The sequence below is a fragment of the Melanerpes formicivorus genome, unplaced genomic scaffold (assembly GCF_026170545.1).
Source record: "Melanerpes formicivorus ecotype bairdi unplaced genomic scaffold, bMelFor1.0.p_v2 SCAF_13, whole genome shotgun sequence".
Taxonomy (NCBI): domain Eukaryota; kingdom Metazoa; phylum Chordata; class Aves; order Piciformes; family Picidae; genus Melanerpes; species Melanerpes formicivorus.
This window is the reverse complement of record NW_027142365.1, coordinates 9,141,287-9,167,425: the sequence shown is the minus strand read 5'-3', so window position 1 is coordinate 9,167,425 and position 26,139 is coordinate 9,141,287. Positions and strand designations below refer to the sequence as shown.

Here is a 26,139-nt window from a genome sequence, read left to right as displayed (position 1 = left end):
GGCCAGGACCAGCACTACTGTCTCTGCTGGGGGAGCTAGGCATTTTCTGCAAGGGAGGAAAGTACTCCCCAAGTGGCAGGAGGCAGTAGAGGGGGTGGGGGTGGAGTCCAGGGAAGCGATGGAAAATGAGTGGGTGGGATTTGGGAAAAAAAAGACAGAGACTGATGGAGCAATTCTTGCAGTGCTATTTCTGTACCAGGAGAGCCATGGCTGCAGCACATCCAGTATCCAGGAAAGGGCAGGGCTCAGTGCTTTTTCTCAGCACACACAGTAATCCTCTAACCTCCTGGCTTTAAAACTGTCAATGGGCTTACTCCTTTTAGTTTTGCCCTTGCATCCAGCTGCTCCAGTGCCAGCTTGTGCTGTTCCTACCCAGCGGCACAGGGCAGGGGCAGGGAAAGCCCCGCTCTGGGTTGGCTCATCCCACAGCAGCTCCCTTACAAAGCTCAGCCTTGGGATTTTTCTTCTCTTTTTTTCAGCCCTCTGGATTTTGCCTACCACCCCCATACACGCCCAAGAGCCCCACTACATTCTATATTCAAGCCCAGCATGTACCAACACGAATCCTGCATTCCCAGCACACCAAGCTACTCAAGAAAACTGCTTCACCACAAAGGCCAACCTGCAACCAACTGGGAAAACTAAAAGACACCACAGGCTAACTACAGTGGCACTGCAAGCAGGTACTACTGGGGATCAAGGCTAAAGCCATCTCAGTTTGACCATATCAGGTGGCAAAGCTCTGCAGTCTGACATACAGACAGATAGGGGAGTTGCTGAGAGAGCCTGGATTTACCTCATCATTGCCAAACCTTTATGGTCAGGAGATGCTATATTAAATGAATTGTCCTACATTAAAATTGAGGGCAGAGAAAAGTGCAGGCTGAGTACACCCAGGCTTTTGCAGTTACTTTGCTTCTGTCAAAACAGGTCAGGACATCCGTACAGATTACCTCAGCTCTCTCATCGTAAGGATTTGGGATGTGGGAAATGCAGACAGCAGGAGGTAACACAAATCCCCATGTTTCCATTTGCATGCTGCTGCTCAAAGTTGCTTTTTATAAAAGACTTTATCACACAGGGGGTTTTTATTCATTTCTGTGTGAATTTTGAAAGGAAGCAAAGAATGAAGAATGAGCTCCACAGCAGCTCCACAGCTTGACATATAAATACAAATTAGCAACATTTCAAGCTCAGAATTGGGACAAATGGACCTGATTTTTAAACAGCAATTGAGATTACTTTAAAGATGATGCTTTCTGTACTATTCAGGGTCATGTCACATCTCTACCACAGCTTCCTGTAAGTTGAGAGGTATGTCACTGTGTTGCACGGCTGCCTGCCCTGAAAAAGTTACACAAAGGGCTTCTATCCTTGAGGCTTCTTTCCCCAACACACTTCCTAAGCAACATGTAGGCGAGATGGGGCTCAGATCACTTTAACTGTCTCCCTTTTGCTCCAGAACTGGGATCACTAACAGCAAAATACTTAGTGGGTTTCAATATCCAGAGCTGCTTTTTTTCCATTTCACCTATATTTCATCCCCAGGCAAAAATACCTGCAGGTTTTACCTCCACTATGAGGAAGCCTCACAACTCGAGTTTCATTCTGAAACTGGATTTGAAGGGCAAACAAAACACATACTGAGAAAAAAACAGCAGAACTGGTCCTTAAGACACAACTTACTAGAGGAAAACAAGTAAACAAAAAAATCCACAGTGCAGCCACACACAGCCCAGCCAGGCCCTTCACTGCTCACTCAGAAACAGGGTGCCTTCCACCAGTGTCTCACCAAAGATGAGTCTTACAACTGTCCAGTGTAGGGGACTCCACTGCTTCCCTTGGGAGATGATTCCAATGTCTAACCTTCATACTTTGTATATGAAACAGTGTAGATGAAACATGCAAATCAATCACAGCTTTCAACCTACCAACAAAAGCAAGTTGGGAGAGTGGAGTCCAAGCATGCTGCCCCATAATTAGCTACAGACAGACTCAAAACAATTAAATCAAGGCAACCAAGTAACTAATCCTAAATGGAGATATGGAACTGAGTTCTCTCATCACAGTGGTGTGAGACAGCAAGACTGATCGGTTGGTCTAAGAAAATCTGCTTCAGCTGATTCCTGGATCCAGGAAATTAACACTGGATGGACAAACACATGCTTAGAATAGAGGAACTGGCCCCTACTCTCCTCTCCCCTGGTCTCCTCTCTCCTTGTGCCCAAGAGAGCCCTGCGGACCTTTGCACCTCATTCAGTATGCTCATTTGGTATCACTAAGGTTGGAAGAGACCTCAAAGATCATCGAGTCCAACCTGTCACCACAGACCTCACACTCACTCTCCAGAACCAACCACTGCCAGATGAAATGGCCCCTTCACTGCCCCAACAGACAAAACTTTGCTTCTGGACTTCAGCCTTCTTAGGAGCTACCACCACCAGGGCAGGTAAGATTGGTTTCTGATTAGAAAACTCCTCAGGCAGCAGGCAAAGTGCTCTTCTTTCTCACTGAATGGATCTTTATAACACTTAAAAAATAACACATGAAAGCATCAAGACATCACATTTCCATTAGTGGCCCTCACTAAAAGGAGCATCTCCAGGGCAGCTCAGAGCAAGCTCTAACTTGCAAATTACACAGTTCTCTTACACATTTTTCCATTCATTATCAGCTTTAAACCAGTCTTCAAAACCTTAACGTACAGAGAACCCAGATTACCATAAAAGCAAAATACATACAAAGCAAAAAGGCATGCAGTTAAATTTAAAATGAAAAAAATGCCATGAGTTGCTTCAGAAAAATGTGATTAATGCCTTCCCCAGCTGTTTTGTCAACGCTTCCATAGTAATTTGGCAAAAGCACAAAATCACCAAGTTTATATTTTCATCAAATGGCTATTAGGGCTGTTGAAAGATCACAGACACGAGACAGCAACAGCAAGCTCCGCATTTTATGTTGCATTGTCCATGCTCTGTTTCTTAGTGCACATCTTTTCAGGTTAACAGTTACAAAAGATATTCTCCCTTCTACCCTGAGCCTTAAATGTGACCCCAAGGGCGTCATATGTTACAAAAAAAGGAAGGGGTACTAGTCCTTGACAGTTATATGCCCAATATGTTATTCACTCCTCATCCATCCCTGCATTACCAGGACTGGGTAAGCAAATCCCAGCTCCCACACATCCCTGATTTACAGAACTCCAAAGGTCACCATCTTTCCATCGACATACAGAGACCATCACCCTCACAACGAGACATGCTCACAGTAACAGGACATCTCTTCCAACAGCTCAGGAGGTTTGGAAGCGTTTTTCAAACCCTCACCACAAAACCCAATCCCCTTTTTGACATCTTCCTGACACCAAGCTATTAGTGGTGTTCAGTTTGATAATACTGACATGCTAATGGGAAGTCTGAATCAAAAAAAGAAAGAGAATAAAAAAGGATTTGGAGTTGAGATTCAATGCTAATTTTGACTAAATGCTGTATTTGATTAGGAAGCTGCACAGCAGCCTTACAGGGGCTGTAACTCCCAAGCTGCACCACCTTTTGTTGTTTGGCATCTCCAATCTATCTAGGGAACTCTGAAAGTTTCCAAACAACCTTTCTTCCCCACCCACAGTCAAGCTGTGCCTGAAAAGCCACCACAGTTTAGGAATACAAGAAGCAGTTTGTCAAATCCAAGATCTATCAATAACTCCATGCTCCTACGTACAAATGTACACACAAACACACACATGCGTACATGGATCTAGACATGAAGAGACTGCTCCATGTGTGCTGCTCAACCTGAAGTTCTGACCAAAGTAACCAATAAATGGAGAACACAGAAGTCACGATTTTCTCAGTTAAAGAAAACAAACACCAAACCAGGAACATGACCACCATCCAACAATAGGCATACTTACAATCATCTTTTGTGCCTGGGAACAGTACCGGCAGTCAGTTTACAGGCTTCTTCTGCAGAGATCCAGTGGGAACAGGGAACATTTTAGCAAGAGAGCTTCGTGAGTTTTGAGAACAGAAGAAGAGTTTGAATAGCAACATAAGTACCTGCTTGGTGTACCAAAGGTGGCCATGCATCTCTTGGGAAGGCCATTCCAGAGCTGCTGCCCTTGCCTGGACTGATGGCTGTTACCATCCTGTGTTGCTGCAGTGGTCCCATTCCACCTTTTCTTTTAACACACTTCTGAGATCCGTAGGATGAAGCAACAAGGACAGTAACAACCATTTCCAAACAGAGTCTCCGGGGCCAAAACAGGAGGACCAGCATTTAAGAGCTATCACAAAGGCAGAGAAACTTGAGAGCACCCACATTTCAGAAGGGAGCAACAAACACCTCTCCAGCTCTTGGTGGAGAGGTAGATGTGCCCATGGTGGGATGCACCCACCAAAACTGTGTGACAGGACAACTTGACACTTGAAGTTGCTGTCATGAGCTTCTGTTCAAAATCACAGAATCATAGAACTGTTTTGGTTGGAAAAGACCTTTTAATATCAAGCCCAACTGTTACCCTAGCACTGCCAAGTCACCACTAAGCCAGGTCCCTCAGAACCACATCTATACTACACATCTTTTGAATACTTTCAGGAATGGTGACTCCTCCACTTCCCTGAGCAGCCTATTCCAACACTTCACAACCACTTCAGTGAAGAAATTTTTTGTAATATCCAATATAAACTTGAGACTACTTCCTCATCCTATCACTTGTTATTTCAGAGAAGAGACATCCACCTCATCACAACCTCCTTCAGGGTAGTGCCTCCTTTTCTCCAGGCTAAACAATCCCAGTTCGTGGAGCTGCTCCTTGTAGGATTTGTGCTCTGGACCCCTCAACAGCTCCATTGCCCTTCTTTGGACACACTTCAAAGCTCCATGCTCATCCAGGGTATGGACATATCCACATTTCCTTAATTCTGTAATAGCAGTGGAAAGCTTCTCTAAATATTTGGCTGTTTGTTAGCAGACTCGTTATCCCATGGTATAAATATTTGAAAAAGTAAAAGCAAATCAAAACTAGAGAGATTTGAACTGTTTAACTGCAAAGACAATTTTCTACTGCTAGTAGCCTAAAGTGCAGGATCCAGCAAAGATAATCCACCTCCCCCTTGAACACTAGCAAACTCAGAATCTTCTCAGAAACACTTGCTAAGAGTTTTACTCAGTCTGAAGATCTCAAACTTCATTTACACTACAGCATTTCTCCTCAGCCTTGTAAGATCATTGCTGCTCCCTTTGTGGGGTTGAAAGGGTCCTGCAGCCTGCACTGTGGTAGGCAGGAAACTAGAACAGATGCACAACAGTAAGACTGACATTCACCTACATTTGTTACTAGGCAAGCCAGCAACTGACATAAAATCTCTGAGATATCACACTTTTGAGAACATTTCATCACTTGTTAATTAAAATTGTGACCTTGCCTGCACTCTTGGTACTGGATACAGCCCAGTACCTCTGCAGAAACCATCTCCTTTTGCAGTAATTCTGAAAGATACTAAATAAACTCATTAACAACTGGTTTTCTAAAGAAAACCAAAAAAAAAAGCTGCTTACTCAAGACTGAATAGTGAACTTGAAATAAAATTCAGCAGGCAAGGCAGTAACTTCACCTTCCATGAGGCAAAACATTAGCAAAATCCTTCACAGTGGTGACTTTCTATGAAGAAGATAAGCCCATCAGTAAACCCGGGCCGGTGTAACACCAATGTGCATGACATTGATGAGAGTTCAGCTAACGCCTCAGAGTGGCCATCTCTATCACAACTTCAATTAAAAATGTGAGGGCCTGTATTTTAAAAGAAGATCCATCAGAACTGTCACAAAGATAGCAAACTGGCCAGGCTTTGACCTCTGTTAGCAATATACCATCTGTCCTACAGTAAAGTTGCAACCCTGGCTCCGAGCCACTTGCGGATCCATACTCAACACCAGGGACACTGATCATTTGAGAGATTTTTGCCTCCACACTCACAAAACAAAGCAGTGACCTGAATCTGAAGCCTGGTGTGAACAAAGGGCTGGCTTTTTGTTTCAGGAGAAGCCGGGAGGCGTAAGGCAAAATGCTGTAAAAAGCTTTCGTAAAAGCTGTTACACTTTCCAGTATTGGAAAGTGGCTTTCCACTATTGGAAACTATTCTGTGCAGGGCAACAAGCACCTCCCTGCAGCAGAGCACACAGCACGGGCATGAGCTTGGCTCTGTTATTTGTTCTACAAAAAGGGTTACCAGGGATGTAGTCGTCGTCATCTATAAACATTTTGGGAGCAAAGCACACACATGATCTCAGAGCGAGCGCTGGAGGAGAGGGAAGAGTGGAAACCACCTAAGAGCGATCAATTCATCTTTTGTTCTTCACTTTGTTCATCAATACGAACAGGCAGGCTTGAACACCTGTGTCTTTTTCATAAGAAATGTTTTATTGCCCTGAGCTGAGCTTCTTGTTTTAAGGACTGATTACAAGAAGCATCTTCTCGAGTTACTGCCTGCTTTGGAAAGCACTTCAAATCCACTTTCTGTTCTGTGACATTTTCCAAGACAGAGTGATATTAATGGCTACAGAACTGCTATGGGTAGCATTCAATACAAATCACTTAACTTCAGGTTTTCATACAGGACTATCTGCCAGGTTTTTTTTAGGCTAATATTTCCAAGATAGATCAAAAGCAGTGTTTCAGATATACTTTAGACAGGCCCCCGCCTTACAAAAGGTACTGCAAGTCATGTACCAGTAGAACACCTCAAAAATATGAATGTGTGGGGCAAGTACACAGGATTGTCTTTTTACTTAGCAGTGGTAAAGACCTTCTAATCTTCACCTCTGGAGCTGAAGTTAAGAGTCTCTCAAGCTCTGCAGTCTGTTGTTGGTGAGAAGACAGGAGAGGTACAAGGGCTCACTGTAATACAAATTCCCAATCAAACTCCTTGGGACAGTCATCCCTGCCCTTGCCCTGGTTTCTCCTCGTCACTAAACACCCGGTTTTCCACTACAATAAAGCAGCTACTTACCTTAAGAGATCCAGAAGTCTTGTCCCACATGAAGTCCACTCTCAGCACCTACACATCCCAAACTGGATGCTTCAGTCAGTCATGAGTATCTGTGCCCTAGATGCAGGTGTTGTCTCCTCTCTTCTCACCTATCCTGCTTCCCCAGCACCTCCCAACGTGCAAGGTGGCCCCCACACACCACCACAAATATCCCTCAAATTATTCTATCACAAAAGCATCCCCAGCCTCAAAACCATGGTAAGAGAATGTCATGTGCCTTAATACTAACATGTCAGGAGAGGGAGGGAAGAAGCTCAGACTCAGATTACAAAGAAAAGCCTGAAGGAACAGTGTGTCCTTGTGTTGCACCTTGATGTGTGTCCCAGAATCCTGAATTTCCACTACTTCTCTGTAGAGCCCAAAAACTCATCCCCACTAAATTGTATTTTCCAGAAAGCTAGTCTTTGAAAGGCAGAGTGACTACTTCTCTTGGCAGGTTCTTCCAACAGCTAAATCACCCATGTGTTAAAAACGTATGTTTATCTTCTCTTTTGAATTTGTCTAGCCTGATACTAATGTTTATACCCTTCTTCCAAACAAGGTGACCTTTAACATGCACAGTTTTATCTTACTGGTGTACACATTTTTGTAGAACCAAACTGGAATTTGGCACACCATCCTCTGCCTGCAGCAGCACCTCCCTTGCCTGAACTGTCAAGGAAGCAAGCCCCCAGAGCAGCACTGAGCTTGGGCCAGCAGAGACCAGGCAAATGCCCACCCCTGCTGCATTCAGTGAGGTAACTCATGATCAGATTTTGCATGATGAGAAAGGCAAAGGCCAAAAGTCTTTGAAATCTATGTCACCAGCACAAAGCAGGCTGTGCTGGCTTCCTGCTTCTCCCTCCCTGGTTTCAGCCCTGAAAGTCACAACGTTGTGTCTAGCAAGGATGTTAAGATTCACGAATTCAAATACATGAAGGGACCCTACAGGAAAGCTGGAGAGGGACTTTTCATAAGGGCATCTAGTGACAGGATGAGGGGGAATGTTTTAAGCTCAGAAAGAGTAGGTTTAGACTGTAGCTTAGGAATATGGTCTTCAGTAGGAAGCTGGTGAGATGCTCTAACAGGCTGCCTAGGGATGTTGTGGATGCCTCTTCCCTGAGGGTGTTCAAGGCCAAGCCAGGTAAGACCTTGAGCAACCAAGTCTAATTGAGAAGCGCCCCTGCCCATGGAGGGAGGTTGGAGTAGATGACCTCTGAGGTTCCTTCCAACCTAAACTATTCTGTGATTCCATATCTCTCTTCTTGGGGGTAAAACATCCAATCATACAAAAGACAGAAGCAGCACTAGAGGTATTTAATGGAAGAAACATTTTAGTGGTTGTTCTAACTCATCGAGCATGAATCTCCAAGAGAAAAATTTCCCACCTCTTTGCACTCATTCAGGAGCTTGCAGGAAATACCAGATGCACCCAAAACAGCTTTAAGTGAATTTCAAGCTCTTTACTGCTCTCTTAACATCCAGCTCCCAGTTTGCATGGAAGACCTGAATAATATCCATTTGCTACTGAAAGGCAGCACACTTGGTGATAAGGACCTGCCTGCATTTCCTGTAAGCACCCAGTAGTAAGAAATGCATAGATCTGAGATCAGCAGACTAATTCTGGGAGGTGTCTGAGTGATGGCAGGTCACGTCCAAATAAATCAAAGGACCAAACTGCTTTCTGATAATAGTCAGTGTTATTACAGAAAGCCTGGACAAAGTCCTCTGAAGGCAACTCATCTTCCAACTCTGGCTAAGAGAGACTGGAGGAAAGGCTTAACCTTGGACATGTGAGTTTGCTCCATTTTCCTCCAGAACTAATTTCACAGAGAAGTCCAAAGCAACTGTGAAACATCCATAGTCTAGCTCCCTTGGGAAGAAGAATGATGGAGACTGATACTCCAGAACATGCCCTTTCACAAAAGCAAGGCAGTGTTCTGCTGCCGAGTAAGACAAGGGTGGCAACAGGATGACAAATTCAGATTTAGTTTCTGTAAAGACTGAAAGGCTGAAATACATGCTCAGGAAAAAAGTTTGCCAGAAGGGGCAATGGTGACAGCTATGCAGATTGTGATAAATACCCAAGTTAATCTCACTTTACTAGTTACAAAGTTACTTTACAGTTACAAAGATGAACAGGCACAGGGCATGCGTTCCCATAGAGAAATCAAGACTAACGGATCTGCCCAGCTTCTCTACCAGATGTGTCAAAAGCCTCTACAGGATTGATTTTTGGTTTCCAGGTAAACTCCCCTCTCACAACCCAATTCATTGACGCTTGTGACTGCAACCAAGACAGAAGAAACCTACTCCAGAGCTGCTGTATTGCATCTTTAGCTGTTACATTAACAGCTTCAAGAACCTCCACTACAGATATAGCCAAAATAATTCTCCCTCCTGACCATCAAGCCTGTGTTCCACAATGTGGTTCCTGGGACCAGTCACTCAGCCTTCTCCAAACTAGTAACAATCCAATACATTTACAAACAAGAAACAATGCAGAAGATATTGTATTTGATTTTTAGTTGTCAATAAAATGAGGAACCAAAACCTTCTCAAGGTACTGCGTCATTTGCTGTACCACATACAAGACAAACATCCTTCCTGTAGCCTCTACAGACTAGGTGTTAATATTTAATCTCCCTCAGAATTAACATTCAGGTGCAGGAAAGGATTCAGCTGGTAAGATAGCAGGGCTTTTTTTCCCCTTTGAAGTTGGCTGCATTGAAAAGAATAGATGAAAGCTCTCATTGTGATTCAGTGTAAAGGATGAGTTACAGGACAAAGTAAAGTTTTAAGAGTTATTGTGATAGAGCCTTAAAAACCATTAAATCTATCTGCCTGACTGTTAATTTTAACTAAAGCTCAACAACTATCTATTTGTGGTGATTTTAAAATGAGTCCACTATGCTGAAAAGTACAGCACTATTTACAACACCAGAGAACTAAAGAAAATTCTACTAATGGCATCCCTTTAAATAAAGCTTTTTACTGATCTTCTCAATTAAATCTACTTTAATCCCCACCATTATATTTCAAAGCTGCCATCTTCTCAGGCAGAAGTCTTCAGCTTCCTTTAGGTGGAATATAATTAGCACTCAGACCACCAGTGCAATCTACCTCACCCCAGGACTTCATGGTTTTCAGATTTGGGTACTATCACATCCAAACCAGTACATGGATTTTGGACGTGGTAAGCATGACAAGGATGCAGCACTCACAAAGCTTTTCAATTAACTTGCTAACATCTGCCAGAAGGAAGATAACACCAACCCAGTGCTCTGTCTGCCAGAACTGAGTTTTCAGAGAAGTTTCAGTGAGTTCAAATCAGCAGTCAGCCTGCACAGGTTCAGGGTTATGGCTCAGATGGTCACAGTATTTTAACTTTATTTTTTTTCCCCTTCTTCTTTTTAATTAATCTGACAGCAGCAGCCCAAAAGTGAGGTTTACCATTTTGTGAACACATGACCTGGGTAGCAGAGTATAAAGCAAACATTTTTTGCTCTAGCCTATCGGTAGTGCACTCCACTCAACAACCAATTCTAGTCAGGACAGTTTTTTTCCCCCAAAAACCAAAGCAGCAGTTCAAGCAGGCATCCCACTAAAAGAACACATTCAGAAAGTATAATTTGTAAGACTAACCAAGTAAACAAGCTTCATTCCCACACTATTGCAACATAAGGACCATTTCAGCATTTTGGGTGGAAGATAAAAAGCTTTTTACCTAAAACAACCACTTGCAGACAAGCAACAAGAAGAAAACCCAAACTGTCTCTGCCGAGTACTACATAAAGCAAGTCTGCCCTCACAGTTCAGTCCCAAAGTAAACAAGACCAGAGGCAGCAGACAATGCAAACAAGCTTCGTCTTGTATTAGTACAGTTTCAAAGTTCTGGTCACTGCTGACTCCAATACAGACATCAGTAATCTGTCAACTACTTTGCAAGAACAACACGACTGAAAAAGGAGGCTAAATATCAAGACATTCACAAATCAGGACCAAAGAGACAGGTTTTCCAGAAGTACTAAGAACCGCTTCCACAAAAAGGTTAACAAGCATTCTGTTACTAAATTAAAGCACTGTGCTAACACTGAGCACTTGTGAAAAGCACTCTGACCGCAAGCATCCCACAGCTGTAGCACTCATTTTGCAATGCAGTCATCTTTACCAGTAAGCACCACACCATTACCATCAGAAACTAGGCTAAATAAGAGACAAACTCATTTCTCAAGCAGAACAGAAGCAGATTCAGGAACAGAATTCATATTTCTGAAAATAAAACCAATCTTTACCACTGGACCACCACCAAGATGGTCTGAGACACAGCAGAACAGCTAATTACAAAGGACAAACCTGACACCAATACGCTGAAGGGGGCAAGCAAACAAGACAGTTGAACACAAACACTGACAGAGAGAGAAAAACCCTTAGGGCTTTGAGATGATGGGGATTTTTAAGTCTTTTGCATTCTTGTTTTCAGCATTCTAAGACCCAGTCCATCAATTAACCACAAGCTGATACAGCATACATCTTACAAATGTATACTGCACATGTACACTCACTCTGTAGAGCAGCTTTGTCACTTACACCACAAAACAGTGCCTGTCATTCTCAGGAGGTGTTTTAAGAACCAAGAACTACCAATAGCTGAAGCAATTTTACAATGTGAAGCATTCTAAGGCAATAATCCAAACTTCTTCAGTAAAGCCAAGAGAAAGGGGTAGATGCCATGCAATCTAAAGAAGAACTTGTGTTATGGTGTGTTGCATTGAAATTACTGCCATGCACAAGAGACCAAAGAAGCTGCACCAAGAAAAAGCATTACAAAGTTACTGTATTCAACCAGTGAACTTTGAAGCAGAGCATGAAAGAGGTTCAAAAACTCCATCTTAGTTTTCCAAACCACTGGAGGAAGTTTCATTTAAACTGGATGGTGTCCCTAAACCTTCAGAATTAATCCCTCCTGCATGAAGAAACGATACTTCTAATCAAACAGCGCTTGGTTTTGAAAGCCTCCTCATCCCACTGCACTTTTGAAGCCTAGCATTTGCTAGAATGTTGAACCTTTCCTGCTATGAAGTATTTTGGGATGTATTGGCCAAAATGGAAGTTTAGGAAAATGTGCTGCCCTTGATGATCCCTTACTTCTAGTGAGTAGCATTTGTACATCCATGCAAGTTAACGTATTAGTAAAGAATGACATCACATTTCTCAGAGCAACCTAGGGAGTGAGTTTTCATGAGAGAAAAAACTAATTTCAGCAGCACAAATAAGAAGAAATTCTGAATATATAACATAGCAGGAAGAATTCACATTGGATCCACAGTAAACATGTAATGAGGATTCACTTCTTGTATTAAAAAAGATGTTAGATGCAAGAAACTGCATTTTAAACAGGTCAGATGTGGTGGTGTTTCAAAAAACAACCCTGTGTTCCACATGGTGAAAAAAGCAGAGACTGTTGGCTGAGGTCAAGTGCAAGAAGACAGTTTTTTACATTTGCAACTGGAACTGCCAGTCCAGTTCTGTACTTGGGCCAAGTCCATGTATCTACCCAGTTCAACCCCCAGCCTGTTCAAATGCTGGTGTATGGGTATTTGCTTACTACTGTAGAAATTGATTCACTAATAGATTATGCCTTCTACCAACTCATTTCTTCCTTCTGTGTTTGCCAGTTTTTACTTTCTACCCAGAAAGTGCAGCATTGCCATTTAATGCTTTATTTTGTCTAGCTCTGACAATATTCAGCTTCAGGGATCTGAAGGCAGAAGAGACTATCCAAAACATCTGATCTTTAGCAAATTTAGTGTTAAAAGATTTCATCATGGAACCCTGGATTGAATTGTTTATACGCAATGCTGCGAGAAGGACCACACTTTTCTGGGTAGGAAGATCTAAGGCGAGCGTGTGGGTACAGATGTGCCACTAGCAGTTATGCTATAATTGTGTTCTTCACTTGATCTAGGCAATTTAAATGTTACAAGATTACCTAGGATTAAAACATGTGGTGAAGTCTGGCAGCTCACTGTAAAACTTCTGGGTATAGTACGAAGGAATTCAAACTCAACTCCAGATTGTCCTAATTTTATTTGACTTGTTTAACCAATTTTGAAGCACTTTTTACAGTTTACATAACTTAAAGGAGTACACTATGTCCTATAAATTAACATTTTTAGTAACTCAAGACATCACAACAAAGCCAGATTTTGAAATGAATTGTCTGTTTAGTTATCTGGATCAAGAAGGAACATACATGGGGAAGGAAAAAAAGAAACAGCATTAACAAGGAAACAGTTTAGTTCTAAACTGAGTTTGTGCTTCTACATCAAAAACACAACACTGAAGTTACAAGAACTCTGCAAAGAACTTGAAGAGGTACATAACTTCTGTAGCCCCCAAAACCAAAGGTACATGTTTATTTCTTCTTCTACCTCTTATTTCATTTGGTTCTATGAAATCAGCATTAACGGCAGAGGGACACCAGTAAGATACACTAACTTTGCTGCAAACACAAATTCTGCTGTAATAGTTTGCAATGCTGTTGGTTTGGGTTAAGCTGAATTTGTTTTCCTGCATGATAAACAGGAGCAAATCTTTTCAATGTATTTAATAACCAACACGTTTGTTAGTACAAAGCAGATGGTGTTCAGCAAGAAGGCATTAAGTGATCATTTGAAAACACCATGCTTTTTTTTTTAACACTAAGCCACTCTAAAGAACTTCATGAAGGCCAGATGTTCAAAGCTGGCACACATAAAAACTGCACATCTATGATTTATGCATGAAATTACTCAGAGCCTGACAGGTGTTAACATATGCCAATAGTTACTTGCATGCCTTCTCTCTGTCATACAGAAACCAAGTCTTTCACTAAGCTTTGAAAATCTGGTCTTAGCTCAAATTAATGCTTTGCTTCAGCCCATTAATTTAACAAAAGGCATTCATTAGTTTTTCAATTTGGGGTTTATGACTAAAAGGAAGATGGTTTAATGTTAATAACTCTGTCCAAATCTTCTTCAAAGGACTTGTGTTTGGTCTCAAAATAAGAAACAAAAACAAAAATAGCTTATCAGATGTTACTCAATGTTTTCCTGTACATTTGTCTTCAGCACAGTTTAATCTTTGAACCAAATCTTAAATCTTTGAATCAGAACTTAAAACTTTAGAATCAGAACTTAAAACTTTAGAAATTCTTATATTTTTTTAAACAGAGTTAATTTAGGACTAAACCAAACCAAAAAAATATAGTAATTTTGTACTAGGGCAAAAGATGGAGTTAGAGAGTCAGCCTCTGAATGCTTCTTAAAAATAGGTGCTTCACATACAGGTTTAGAAAAGAAACTAAGTGTCATGTTTTCAGTCACACTGAAGAAAACATCTGCAAAGAACAAAGGCCCTCATCCTTCAAACCAGGGAAAAAAAGGTAGTAAGAAAAACAAAAAAGAAAAGAGACAAAAAAAATAAAAAGCACTGTTTTCCCAAGGTGCCCAAATCACACACAGACACAAGGAGGTTACAAATGCCATTCATGAAAGAATGCACCACAAACATCAGCATTTATTCATTTTGAAAATTAAGTGTTTAGCAAGTAACAAAAGACTCAGCTTACTGCCTCCACTTTTGTTTGCCTTTTGCTTACATTACACAGTTAAACATTTGTTAAAACTGACTATGTTGTCTGCATTCATGCACAACTAGAAAACATCCTTAATTTATTGAAACCAGAAATGCATTACCAGAAATGTCTTAACATTGTTCACTATTAAACATTTCAAATAATAATAATAATAAACTAAAAAAAAAAAAAAAAAAAAAAAGAAAATTGAAATTATCAAAAAGGGAAAAAAAAAAAACCCAAAAAGGTTATCCTGGAAATGTTTAACTTCACAGCAGACTTAAACTACTACTTGGCTCACATTTCAGATTGAAAATAAAAAAGCAAGATTCATGCTAGTGTTAGTGTACATCTTGCCCTAGAGCTACTGAAGGACCATGGTTGACCTGGATCATAGATATATATATCATAAAAAGAAAAGTGCATACAGAAATTTCTAACAGCTTTAAGGACAACAAAATGGTCCAATTGGTGTGGTCCCGACAATCAACTCAAAAGTCTATGACAAATACGAGCTTCTGTGAGCTATTTATACTACTTAAGTACAGATATACAGAAAGTTGAGTTCGTTTGAAATCTTCAAAAAATGTTCCTGTCAATCCTCAAATGGTGGCTGTTATAGCTTAAAATTTCTGTTAAATGCGTGCGTTGAATTACTTGTTATCCAAGCGTAGCAGCTGCTCCTTACCATTTATTGTTAGCGACCTTAACTGGCCATCTTCTTCAACTTCTACTCTCTCTTGTCCATTCTCAACAATCCTGTAGGACAAAACCACAGCCATTGTGAAGCGCTGTAAGCAGTTCTGAAATGCATACTAGACCAAGGGGTTTGGCCTTTCCAACCTAAGTTATACTGTGATACCGTGATACTGTGATAATGAAGGACAATGGAGCATACTGCCTGCTTAATGCAACTACAGTCGGCAAGCTTTTGCATTTCACAGTAGTATCACAGTATAACTAAGGTTGCAAGAGACCTCGAGGATCATCGAGTCCAACCTATCAACACAGACCCCATGACTAGACCATGGCACCAAGTGCCACGTCCAATCTCCTCTTGAACACCTCGAGGGATGGGGACTCCACCACCTCCCTGGGCAGCACATTCCAATGACGAACGACTCGCTCGGTGAAGAACTTTCTCCTCACCTCGAGTCTAAAACTCCCCTGGCACAGCTTCAGACTGTGTCCCCTTGTTCTGGTGCTGGTTGCCTGGGAGAAGAGACCAACCCCTTCCCAGCTACAACCACCTTTCAGGTAGCTGTAGAGGGCAATGAGGTCACCTCTGAGCCTCCTCTTCTCCAGGCTAAACAATCCCAGCTCCCTCAGCCTCTCCTCATAGGGCTTGTGTTCAAGGCCTCTCCCCAGCCTTGTTGCCCTTCTCTGCACATGTTCAAGTGTTTCGACGTCCTTCTTAAACTGAGGGGCCCAGAACTGGACACAGTACTCAAGGTGCAGCCTAACCGATGCAGAGTACAGGGGCAGAAACAGCACAGAGGCTGTGACCAGTAACCATCTGCATTCCCCTACTGATACTGGGTATTTATAGCAGGAAATTTGTCTGAATCCTCCAGTTTGTAGAGTTCAGAGTCACAGCTGTCACCTCATTCATTGTCACAGTTGCACTGACACTACACTATTACCCAGAACTAAATGCCTTTTGACAGATCAACTGTAAAATTTTGACAGTGCATTTAGTACCTACCCATTTGTTAAATGCGTACTAGCCTGGACACAATCACAAGTCTGCATGATGTAAGGCACACAAGACAGTCTAATCTGCTTCTCCTTTGTTCAGAGCAATTAACTTGGAGACCTACTGCATACCAAGTTTATGACCAGTATGTATGTTGCAAAATTTAAGCATCTCTGACTGGGAGGGGAGATCAAAGAGCTCTTTGCATTTGGGGTTTTTTGTTGGTTTAAAAATAGAAAGATAAAGAACGTTTAAGTTATTTTCAGAATAATCTCTGCCTGAATTTTAACTAACTGGGTATTCTCCCCTCATGATTCAAATGAGAAAACCACATGGATGAGTACAATTTTTTCTAAAGGTCAGACTTCCCGAAGTGAATACACCCCTATTAAAAGCCAAGGGAAGAGTTTCTTGCCTGAAGTAAATTACTCAGAGATGATTTTCACTGGGTGTGCTGGGATATGAGGTAGCTACCTTATAGGCAGACCTTCTACAAAGTAACAGGACTTCCAAGAGACAGTAAATGTATCCTCCTAGATGTGGCTAACCACATCTTGACACAAGTTACCAAGAAAACAGTTGGCTCTCCTTTGCTTGTCAGTACCTTTTAGTACTGAAACAGCCTTCAGTGCTCCTGTAACTCAGAGATCACAATGTTCCATGTAGGTCACTGCGAAACTGAGTTTCTCCAGTGCATACAGCAATTTCCCCACCACAAGCACAAAATAGTGAGAAGGTAAACTGTATACTGTGTATAGTACTTGTAAATTCACTTTCCAAACAGGAAGTTTTCTCCAAAGCAAGTTTCAGTTGTTTATTTCACTTAACAGATAAAAGAGAATGACTCTGTTATATAAAAACATCACTCAAACACTGCCTAGGAGAGCAAACTAGAGCAGATGTTAGGGAACACGGTTTCATGTTCTATCATGTCTGCAGCACCAGAAGTCCTCCCAGTCCCCAGTTAAAAGCTTCAGAATCAACAGGAACTCAGCATACTTTTCCCATCCAGCACAAGCTGACGTGGCAGACAGCTGTCAGGGACCATAATAAAAGATACATCTGAAGGCCTGGAGGAGCTCCGCTGCCAGGTCTCTTTCAAACCTTCATGTTTGATCAGGGCAGTTCTGAAAGCATGTCTAAGGATCTGAATCCTCCTCAACTGCCAAGAATTTAGAGAAAAGCAGGATCTTTCTCATTTTCACAGGCTACAGCTTTAAGTAACTCTGCAATGCCCAGGAGAGTCAGAGAGCCCAATAAAACTTTTCAAATGATTGGTTTTTAAATCATTCAGAGAAACTCAAGTAATGGTATCACAACAGCAAAAGTAGAAACACATATCACTGTATTTATAGTATAATTACATGCATCTATTTACAGCTGTGCTTGTGTCCACAAAGTTTCATGCAAGTATATTTGTATCACTTACCTCTTTGTAGTAATTTTTTTGCCATTAACTATTTTAGTTGAGGTTGATACTGATTTGAAGTTACCCATCCCACTGCCACCGTATGACGTAGAGGAGAATGAAGTAAGGCTTCCATGTCCCAATGAACCAAACGAAGTAAAACCTATCGGGAAAGAACGTATTTGACTGAAAATGTCAATGGGATGCTGTCAGGGACAGAGGGATTCAAGTTTACCATCCACTCAGACTACACCCTAACCTCAGGGTGCCATTAATTGGTTGAATCAACACAGTACAAGTGACTAGATGGCATTAAGCACTAGCTTGAGAATAAAAAGCATGGCTGCAACCCTGTCAATTTCTCTCACATGGACCCCACGGTTCAATTTCCACACAGTGTTGTCCAAATACCATTCATCACCCCCTCCCCTGAAGAAAAGGCATTTATGTCTGTCTGCTGAACTCAACCATTCCAACTCAACTCTTTCCACTCAAGACAAAGCTAGTAATTTCAGTTAATGTGGGGTTTTTGCTGTAATGTAGCTTAGCTGTTGGGATACCCCAAGCTAGCAGACAGAGCAAGTTCTGTATCACTAACATGCCCAGAATCTTAGAATTTGAAAGGATGATGACTACAGGTTACTCTGAGCAACCCCTGGCCTGTGTCCAAATTGACTATCCTAGAACTAAGTAGTAGTACCATAGGGGTTAGGCACACATATTTCAGGACCTCAAATGAAAGCTATCATATTCCCAACAGATAAAAGTAAACAAAACAAAACCAATTCTAAAACTATAAAGAAACTGTAGGACCAAAATTAAGAACACCAGTAGTTCTACCATGTAGAGGTCTGTTTACTTTTCAGGTAGGCCAGATAATGTAACTACCACTGATGTGAAAAAAGCAGCCTTAGAATCTCCCAAATGCAGGCAGCTTTTAAAAAAGCATTTATCAGCTTACTTTACTGAGATACTCTGCGAGGCCAAACTGCATTCCTTGTTAAACATTGGGATATTTACCTGTGTCAAATGAAGGGAAAGCACTTCCAAAAGCAGGGAATCCACTGAAGGCAGAGAAAAATGATCCACCACCTCTGCTTCTGCTTCCTCTTGGACCTCGTCTACCTCCGAATAAGTCCTCAAAAGGGTCTTCTGCAAAACAGAAGACAACACTTAACAAGTCAGTATTACCACATGATTCTGTATTGATTAAATGGTCACCCAGGGATTTTTCATTTTAAAAAAAAAAAAAACCAACCAAAAAAGGATATTTCCTCTTACAGGTTAAGATTCTTCCTTTTAAATATTTGATGCTACTGAATAATCCACAAAAAAGGTAATTCTTACGCTCCTCCTGGACCAAATTCTGTCTCAATTTTAGATATAAAAGAACTCTAAAAACTAACTGCTTCCTATATTTTAGCTGTTTAGTATTAATAATGAGTAAACATAAAAGCCCTTACATTTTTCAGGGTAACAGAAGTGGCAAGACCTAGAGAAATAGTATTGTTTCAACCAAGTGCTCATACAGCATAATACTCTGAGGGTGTGATAAAAAATGAACTCAGTATTTACTTGGAGCCAACCATGCCCAGTCCGTTAGTATTTGACAGATTTAGTACTCTTCAGATGCACAGTCATGACCTCTACACACAAATCCTGCATCTGTTCTACAGAACTCCCTGTTGCCAGACCAAGGTTTTCCAAAGGTGCAGAATAAAGAGTAGCACTACAGACAAATTAAAACCTCCTAGAATTTGAATATAACAAACCTTAAAACATTGCACATGGGTACCTGAACTTGCAAGCTTATTTCTAGTCAAGGTTTATTGTGGATCACCATGATGAGGTCTCTGAAAAGTAACTTCCAAATAGGTTATATCAGTTATTGAAACACACAAGCACAAGCCAGGGATTGATGAGTCATAATCTTAAAGTGTTCAAAGTGTTTATTTTAGCACTTGCCACATCAGGTACTTCAAACATGTATTCTGTTGCATGTTTACACCGCAAAGTATGGCGGTTTATACATGGTTCCTACCAAGCAGGAGGAAGAGAGGAGAAAGAAAGGTCATGGATAAAATGCTGTTTCAAATTCAAGCACAACTGTTATGTCATTCAGAATAGCTGCAGTTTCATGCCCATCAGGAAGACAATAGTCTCATTTTAAAAAAGAAGAAGGAAAAAACCAAAATTGCCAAAGGGGTGGGGGTGGGGAAGGATCAGCCACCTACACAAGCAATCCTTATGTAGTCTATCACATTTTCCTAATCAAAAGTAGTCACTAATAGAATGATGTGAATAATGTTTTTTGCCAATGCTCTTAAAAAACAAGCTATGAATTTTCAATCACGCAAGAGATAGTAAATAAACACACTGCCGTTAAAACCAGGAAAGTTTAGGCACTTCAACTGCTCTCTCCATCAACGGCAAGTCTTGCAGGATGAGCATTGTTCAATGCTGTTCAAAGTTTACCAAGTTTTACAAATGGGGACTCAATATTGGAAGGTAAGTCTGAAACACTGCTCAGAAAAAGCTCCTACTGAAAAATGCAGAAACTGGTGCTAGCAGCAACAGAATAATGAAGGCAGGGAAATAATGTGAAGGTGAGAACCAAGGTATTTATTCCACTTCTGATAGCCCCCACAAAATCCAAGTTATGATGAATCAACCATTTAATGCAACAGTGACAATACTAAAGCAATCAATATGATAATGAAAAGTTTTTAGTTACCATGTGGTCTGTGTGCAATTACTTGACAGTGAAATGTCACAATGGATTTATGCTGAACAACGGCAGCTGCTGAGGTTCAAACACAACACCCATCAAAGACATAAAGTGCCAGGAATGGCAACTAAAAGTAACCTTATTCTTCCCCTAGCTTCTGCATTTATTGAATAAACCACAGCAAGTCCAAACTGACAGTCAAGTGGTAACATTTTTTTCTACTTCTTTTTCATGGAGAACCAGCTCTCTTCAATGTAAAGATGAACTGTTGTTAACTTCAAAACAAGAGAAATTAAACCTGTGCTTCAGCAGGGAAATGGGAAATATGAGAACTTCCCACTAAAATACTGTTTCCAAAACAAGCACTAAGCCCATTTATTAAAAAGGGCATTTTTTTTCAGACTAGTGTATCAGCTAGTAAGTAAATCCACTGCAATTAATTGTTTTGTAGTCCAATTTGTTCTTGCTGGAGTGACTCACAAGTTAGTTATGAAGGTCATTCACTCACGTGTACAAATATCTATATTATATTACTCCCACTGTTAAGCTTTCTATTTATAGTTCAATTTTTCTTGTTACCTGGAGTACAAAGAAAAACAGAACAACCTACAATGTAAGCTCTACATTTTTATATCAGCCTGTTCTGCAAGTGAATTTCTCCATCTCAGCACCACAGCAGCACAGGTTTTTTTAAGAAGAATCACAAAATTTTTCCAGAGATGCCTGCTAGGAACACAGCTTCTAAATGGACTGTCTACTCCTAGACAAACAAAAACCTAACCAAGACTTTGAAATGCCTTATTAACCTTTGGCAACCCTACACACCACAGAAAGAGGTCAGCACTCTGTACTAACAAATGTTCCAACCTCAGGTGGCATCTGTTAGCAGCGCTGCTAATAATCCTCCAGTGCTCTTCCAGAAATTCTCTCCAGTAAATACTACTCAAGTAATTTTTACACAGTGGACTGAAATCAGCAAGACAAATTATATAGGAAAGTGGGAAGGACTTTCCTGAGGGAAGAAAGAAAAAAAAAAACAAAACCCAAAACACTGAGGAAAGAAGGCAACAGGACCCTTGGCATTATCAGTTACCGTATCAACCACCCAACATACAGTGATACCTCAAACCTATTCAGCCCTTGTTTATGTTTTCAGTCCCTAAATTAGGAACTGCTCAGTAAAATAGCAACATTTCACACTGGTAGGTCTGTTTTGTGATTTAGCAAAGCATTTCCATGCATGACAACACCAACCCCCAAACAACCACCCAGAAATGCAGGCCTTTCTAAAAAGGGAAAGTATTATATAAATACTACACAACTTAAAAGCTTCAGAAAACTGAAATGCTGGACTACTGTAACCTCAGAGTATTACCAAATACTGTCTGGAGATAAATTCATGGTTTAATCTGGGTATTACCAGATGCTTATGGGAGGACAGAGTATCAGATTCAGTTCAACAACAATGTTGGTGCACGCTTCTGCCACAGGACCTGTGGAGCTGTCAGAACAGCAAAGATCAAGAGAAAACAAAAGGTAAGAGATTTCCAGGAAGCCAGTGAGACAGACTTCTAATCTGTCAAACTCTGTAGGAACTCATGGTAAACTGTTACCCAAAAAGAAAGACAGAACAAAGGACTTCAGGACTCTTTCTATTACTAAGTAGTAAGACTACAGTTACAGAAGCCAAAAAATTAATTCAAAGGTTGGAGCACAAACCCCCCAGCATCAGGAAACATTGTGCATTAACAAACCCATCTGAAAACAATGGCACTACAGCTAGTGTTCCCAAAAGAATTTACATTATTTACAAAAATCTTTGCTAATTCAAATGCACCAAGTGTCTTGTTCTGTTGGGTAAAGCGTTAAACCTGCTCTCTGTGAACCATGGAATCCTCTTGTGTAGTCACAAGAAAAGAATGTCGCCTCTAAACAAGTCAAACAACAACAATGAAAACAAGTATCTCAGATCCCTCCCCACTCTCATGAGGCCTTAGCTGTAACACAGGAACAAGATTTTCTCCCTTCCAGCAGTATAACCCTACTTCCAAACACTACCTAAAAGACATGACTGCTCTCCTTTCCTGCCTTGTGATCATGGAACCCAATGACTGATCCAAAAGAGAACACTTTAATGTTCGTATTGTGAGCCTTCTGTTGCACCCTTGAGCCAATCTGACTCAGTTCTGGCATATCTGAAAGAAAATAGGCAGGAAAGCACCATACAACAGGGGAAGGAGATAAGGACATGTTTCCTCTGACACTCACTTTTACTATGACACTTGCACCAGGGCAGGTGCTTGGGGAACCAGATGAGGAATGGATCAGCTGAAAAAAGCATCTTCAGATGAAAGGAAAATCAGTCATAGCAATTCTTTGATAAAGTTCACAGTGTGACCATAAAAGCAGCTGTGCTGGTTACAAAGACAGCAGGAAAAAGTGCCCAAGGGTCAAAACCAGTGCAGGAAGATGCCTTAAGCCACAGAACAATGCTATCCCTAATGAAAGTGTTGACCACATTCCAGTGTAATGCCATCATTCACCTCCAGAAAATCAAGTGTTGAGATAAATTGTGCACTGTCAGCAATTGTTCTCACATGCATGCACGGCTGCAGCCAGAGATGCTGATAATCTTACAGGGACATTATGCAAAGGAACATTACCCTGTGAAAACAGGATCACTGCTCAGTCATCACTCACTGGACTACTTCCCCAGCCAGTAGTGAGCTTTCTTTCCCTTTTTCTTTGCAATGAGAGCCATGCTACTGCCTCTGCCAAAATACAACACACAAGCTGAATGCCCTTATTGCAGATGCAGGAGGATGACACTCTAGCTGCAACACACTGAGCAGAAACAGGTTGAAAGGCTGCACAGCCCCTGCATAAGGAGGCAGTCAAACTCCACAACTTTGAGTATTACAGTCTGCAGAGTTTCAGCAAGTAAAGGCAGCACAGGTGACTGCCTGTCATCATTTGTTTATATCAAAAGCATACTGTAAGTGGCTTTATGGATCATGCCAGTATAGAGTCTGAAACATGGGTCTGAATAATCTGTTCATGCAAAGGGCTAGGGATGCATTATAAAATTGTTTTGGTGAGAAAAGACCTCTAAGATCATCAAAACCAACCATTAATCCTGCACTACATGATATACACAATGAAATTAAATTCTTGGGAGTAGGTATTTCTGTCTTAACTCCTGTTTGAAAAGAAAAGTTTAAAAGTTGCAAACTCATTGCAAGCTAAGAAGCTGTTGCAAGCACTGCTGATCCACCTGCCTGGAGTGTTTCAGCATGGTCTTTTGTAATTGCTTGCTTCTATAAATCAGATGTCAAACAGATGTTTGCCCCATTTATTTAATCAAGCTATGTTCTCCTAATGACATACAGTAGAGATCCTGAGATTAGTACTTTTTGAGAAAAACAAGACTTAAAACATTACCTTTGAATGCCATCTATACCATGATGGCAAAGATGCACAAGCACAGCAAGTTCAACTCTAACCATTTCCTATTTATCAAGTCAATGCCCAAATAATCAGACCTACCTTAAAAATTGAGGAATTTTCCACTACCACTGAATGGCCTGCTTTTCTCTGAGCAATTTAACCAGCTAGCCATCCAAGCACACAAAACCATTTTGGTGGAGGACAAACAACCTGAACAGGCTTGGGATGCACAAGACAAACTTCATCATAGCATTAACTTTGCTGCAGTTGGAAGCTGTCTCCAGCATTTCCATTTGAAATGTCTGACTGGACTGGTCTGCTAGAAATCACCACAGAAGTCTTCATACATACTCCTCTTTTCTATGAATAAATGAAGATGCCTCTCTAGAGAGCACACTTTCTGTAACTGCAAGACAGAGCAGTGCAACTCAGCGGAGTTTAAGAGACAACTCATAGCCAAAGTTTAGAAATTCTTCACATCCATAAATTTACAGGGATTATGCATCTGAATGCTGCTCTTTACAGTGGCAGTAAGGACAGAGTCCCACCTGCATTGTGTGGGCTTCATTACACGCCACTTCCAAGTGTAGGAAAGGTGCAAAGGTTTCAAATTATTTGTTCATCTTTGATTCCACCAGTGTACATTTTTAGAAAGCATGACCTCAGTCCTTGCTCACTTGCTTAAAAAATCAATTATAAGCAGAGCAACTCCTTAAAAAGTCACCAGTTCCAGAGAAAATTCACAAAGTTCAAAAGCCATTTTCAGAAGATAAATTCCCTTCTTCTTCAGGACAGAAGCTGTCCCACCAGTGTTTTAACACAGCAGAATCTACAAGGGTTTTAAATTTACCAATACATGGATTTGTGTTATACATACAAATCTACAGTTTTCTTTTGCCATTATTAACTGCACTACATTCAGCTGAAAGCAGCTGTATTTTCATACTGTACTACCCTCAATATTCACATAAATGCAGAGATTGCTGCAAACACTTTTTGCAGAAAGCTGTGGAAAAACTGTTTTGTAGATAGGCTTTGCTGTGTTAAAGAACACCTCAAGCATCTTAAAGCCAAAACAAATTTTAAAAATAGAAAAAGATTAAGAGGTGCTCACTTTGAAGATTTCTGACAAGAAAAATTACAAGAGCTTTTACTCAAAATCTAAAGCTCAACACAGGTTTAAGGACTACGATCACTGATGCTGCAACTATCCACATAAAGTGGATAAAGCTGTGCAACAATTAGTTTTCATCATTTGGAGTACATGTAGTACTGCTGATAGTTCCAGAACTGCAGAAGTGGAGCCTGTAGTACATTACTTGTATCTTAAAAGCTGTCAATGATCGAGATCAATACATGAAGTAGATAACCTGCTTTTCAATAAATAAATTCAGGTCTTAAGCAGAGGCAGAATGTTTTTGGAAACATGCCTCAGTGTCACTAGTGCAGAGGTATGCTACGTTCCCTGTTACCACAGGGTAAGATGTATGACTATTCCTCTAATAGAAGCAACTAAAGCAGCTCCAAAATCCCTGGAAAAGCTTTTGCAACAGCAGTACTTCCATTTGTAAAGCTAGACAGCTCTATGTACTATGCTGTACAGCCTTCCTTCTAAGAAATCCAAAAGGTTAAGTCCTCAGCTTCTTTTCAAGCCCATGACAATTTCATGGCTTTAAGATTCACGATGAATAGTGACATTTTCAGACAGCAAGTTAAATCTCTTGCTAGTGCTGATGAAGCAAGTACAACTAAATAGAGGCTAAGTCAGTCTCCTAGTAGCTAGAACATGCCACACCTATACAATTTGCTATGAAGATATTTGTGAACTACCTAAAGTATCTTAGAGTAAAAGAGAAACAAGAGAGCTAAACACTCTCTCCCAACTCCTCTTAATGACCTCCATGCTCAACATCTTGTCAGATTTTTTTAGGTCTTTCTACTACTCAACCACAAAATGGTTGAGGTTGGCAGGAACCTCTGAAGGTCAACTGATCCAAACTCCTGGTCAAGCACAGCCACCTAGAACAGGTTGCCCAGGACCACAACCAGATAGCCGCTAACTATCTCTGAACATGGAGATTCCACAACCTCTCAGGTAACCTGCTCCAATGCTCAGTCACCCTAATATTAGAGAAGCATTACCTTAAGTTCAGGCAGAACCTCCTGTACTTCCATTTGTGCCCACTGACTCTTGTCCTGCCACTGGGCACCACTGAC

The 26,139-nt window shown here is 41.0% G+C and overlaps 1 protein-coding gene across 3 annotated transcripts in view; it reads right to left on the bottom strand.

The window, feature by feature from the left end:
* The window catches only part of DNAJB6 (DnaJ heat shock protein family (Hsp40) member B6), a 59,079-nt gene that overhangs the window by 16,054 nt on the left and 16,886 nt on the right, over positions 1 to 26,139 (bottom strand). For all 3 annotated transcript variants that reach the window (XM_068146017.1, XM_068146019.1, XM_068146018.1), the window contains exons 6-8: positions 18,768 to 18,899; positions 17,769 to 17,910; positions 15,332 to 15,402 (exon numbers count right to left, since the gene is read on the bottom strand). In XM_068146017.1, the coding sequence (XP_068002118.1) occupies positions 15,332 to 15,402; positions 17,769 to 17,910; positions 18,768 to 18,899 (345 nt within the window). The remainder of the gene's footprint in view (positions 1 to 15,331; positions 15,403 to 17,768; positions 17,911 to 18,767; positions 18,900 to 26,139) is intronic.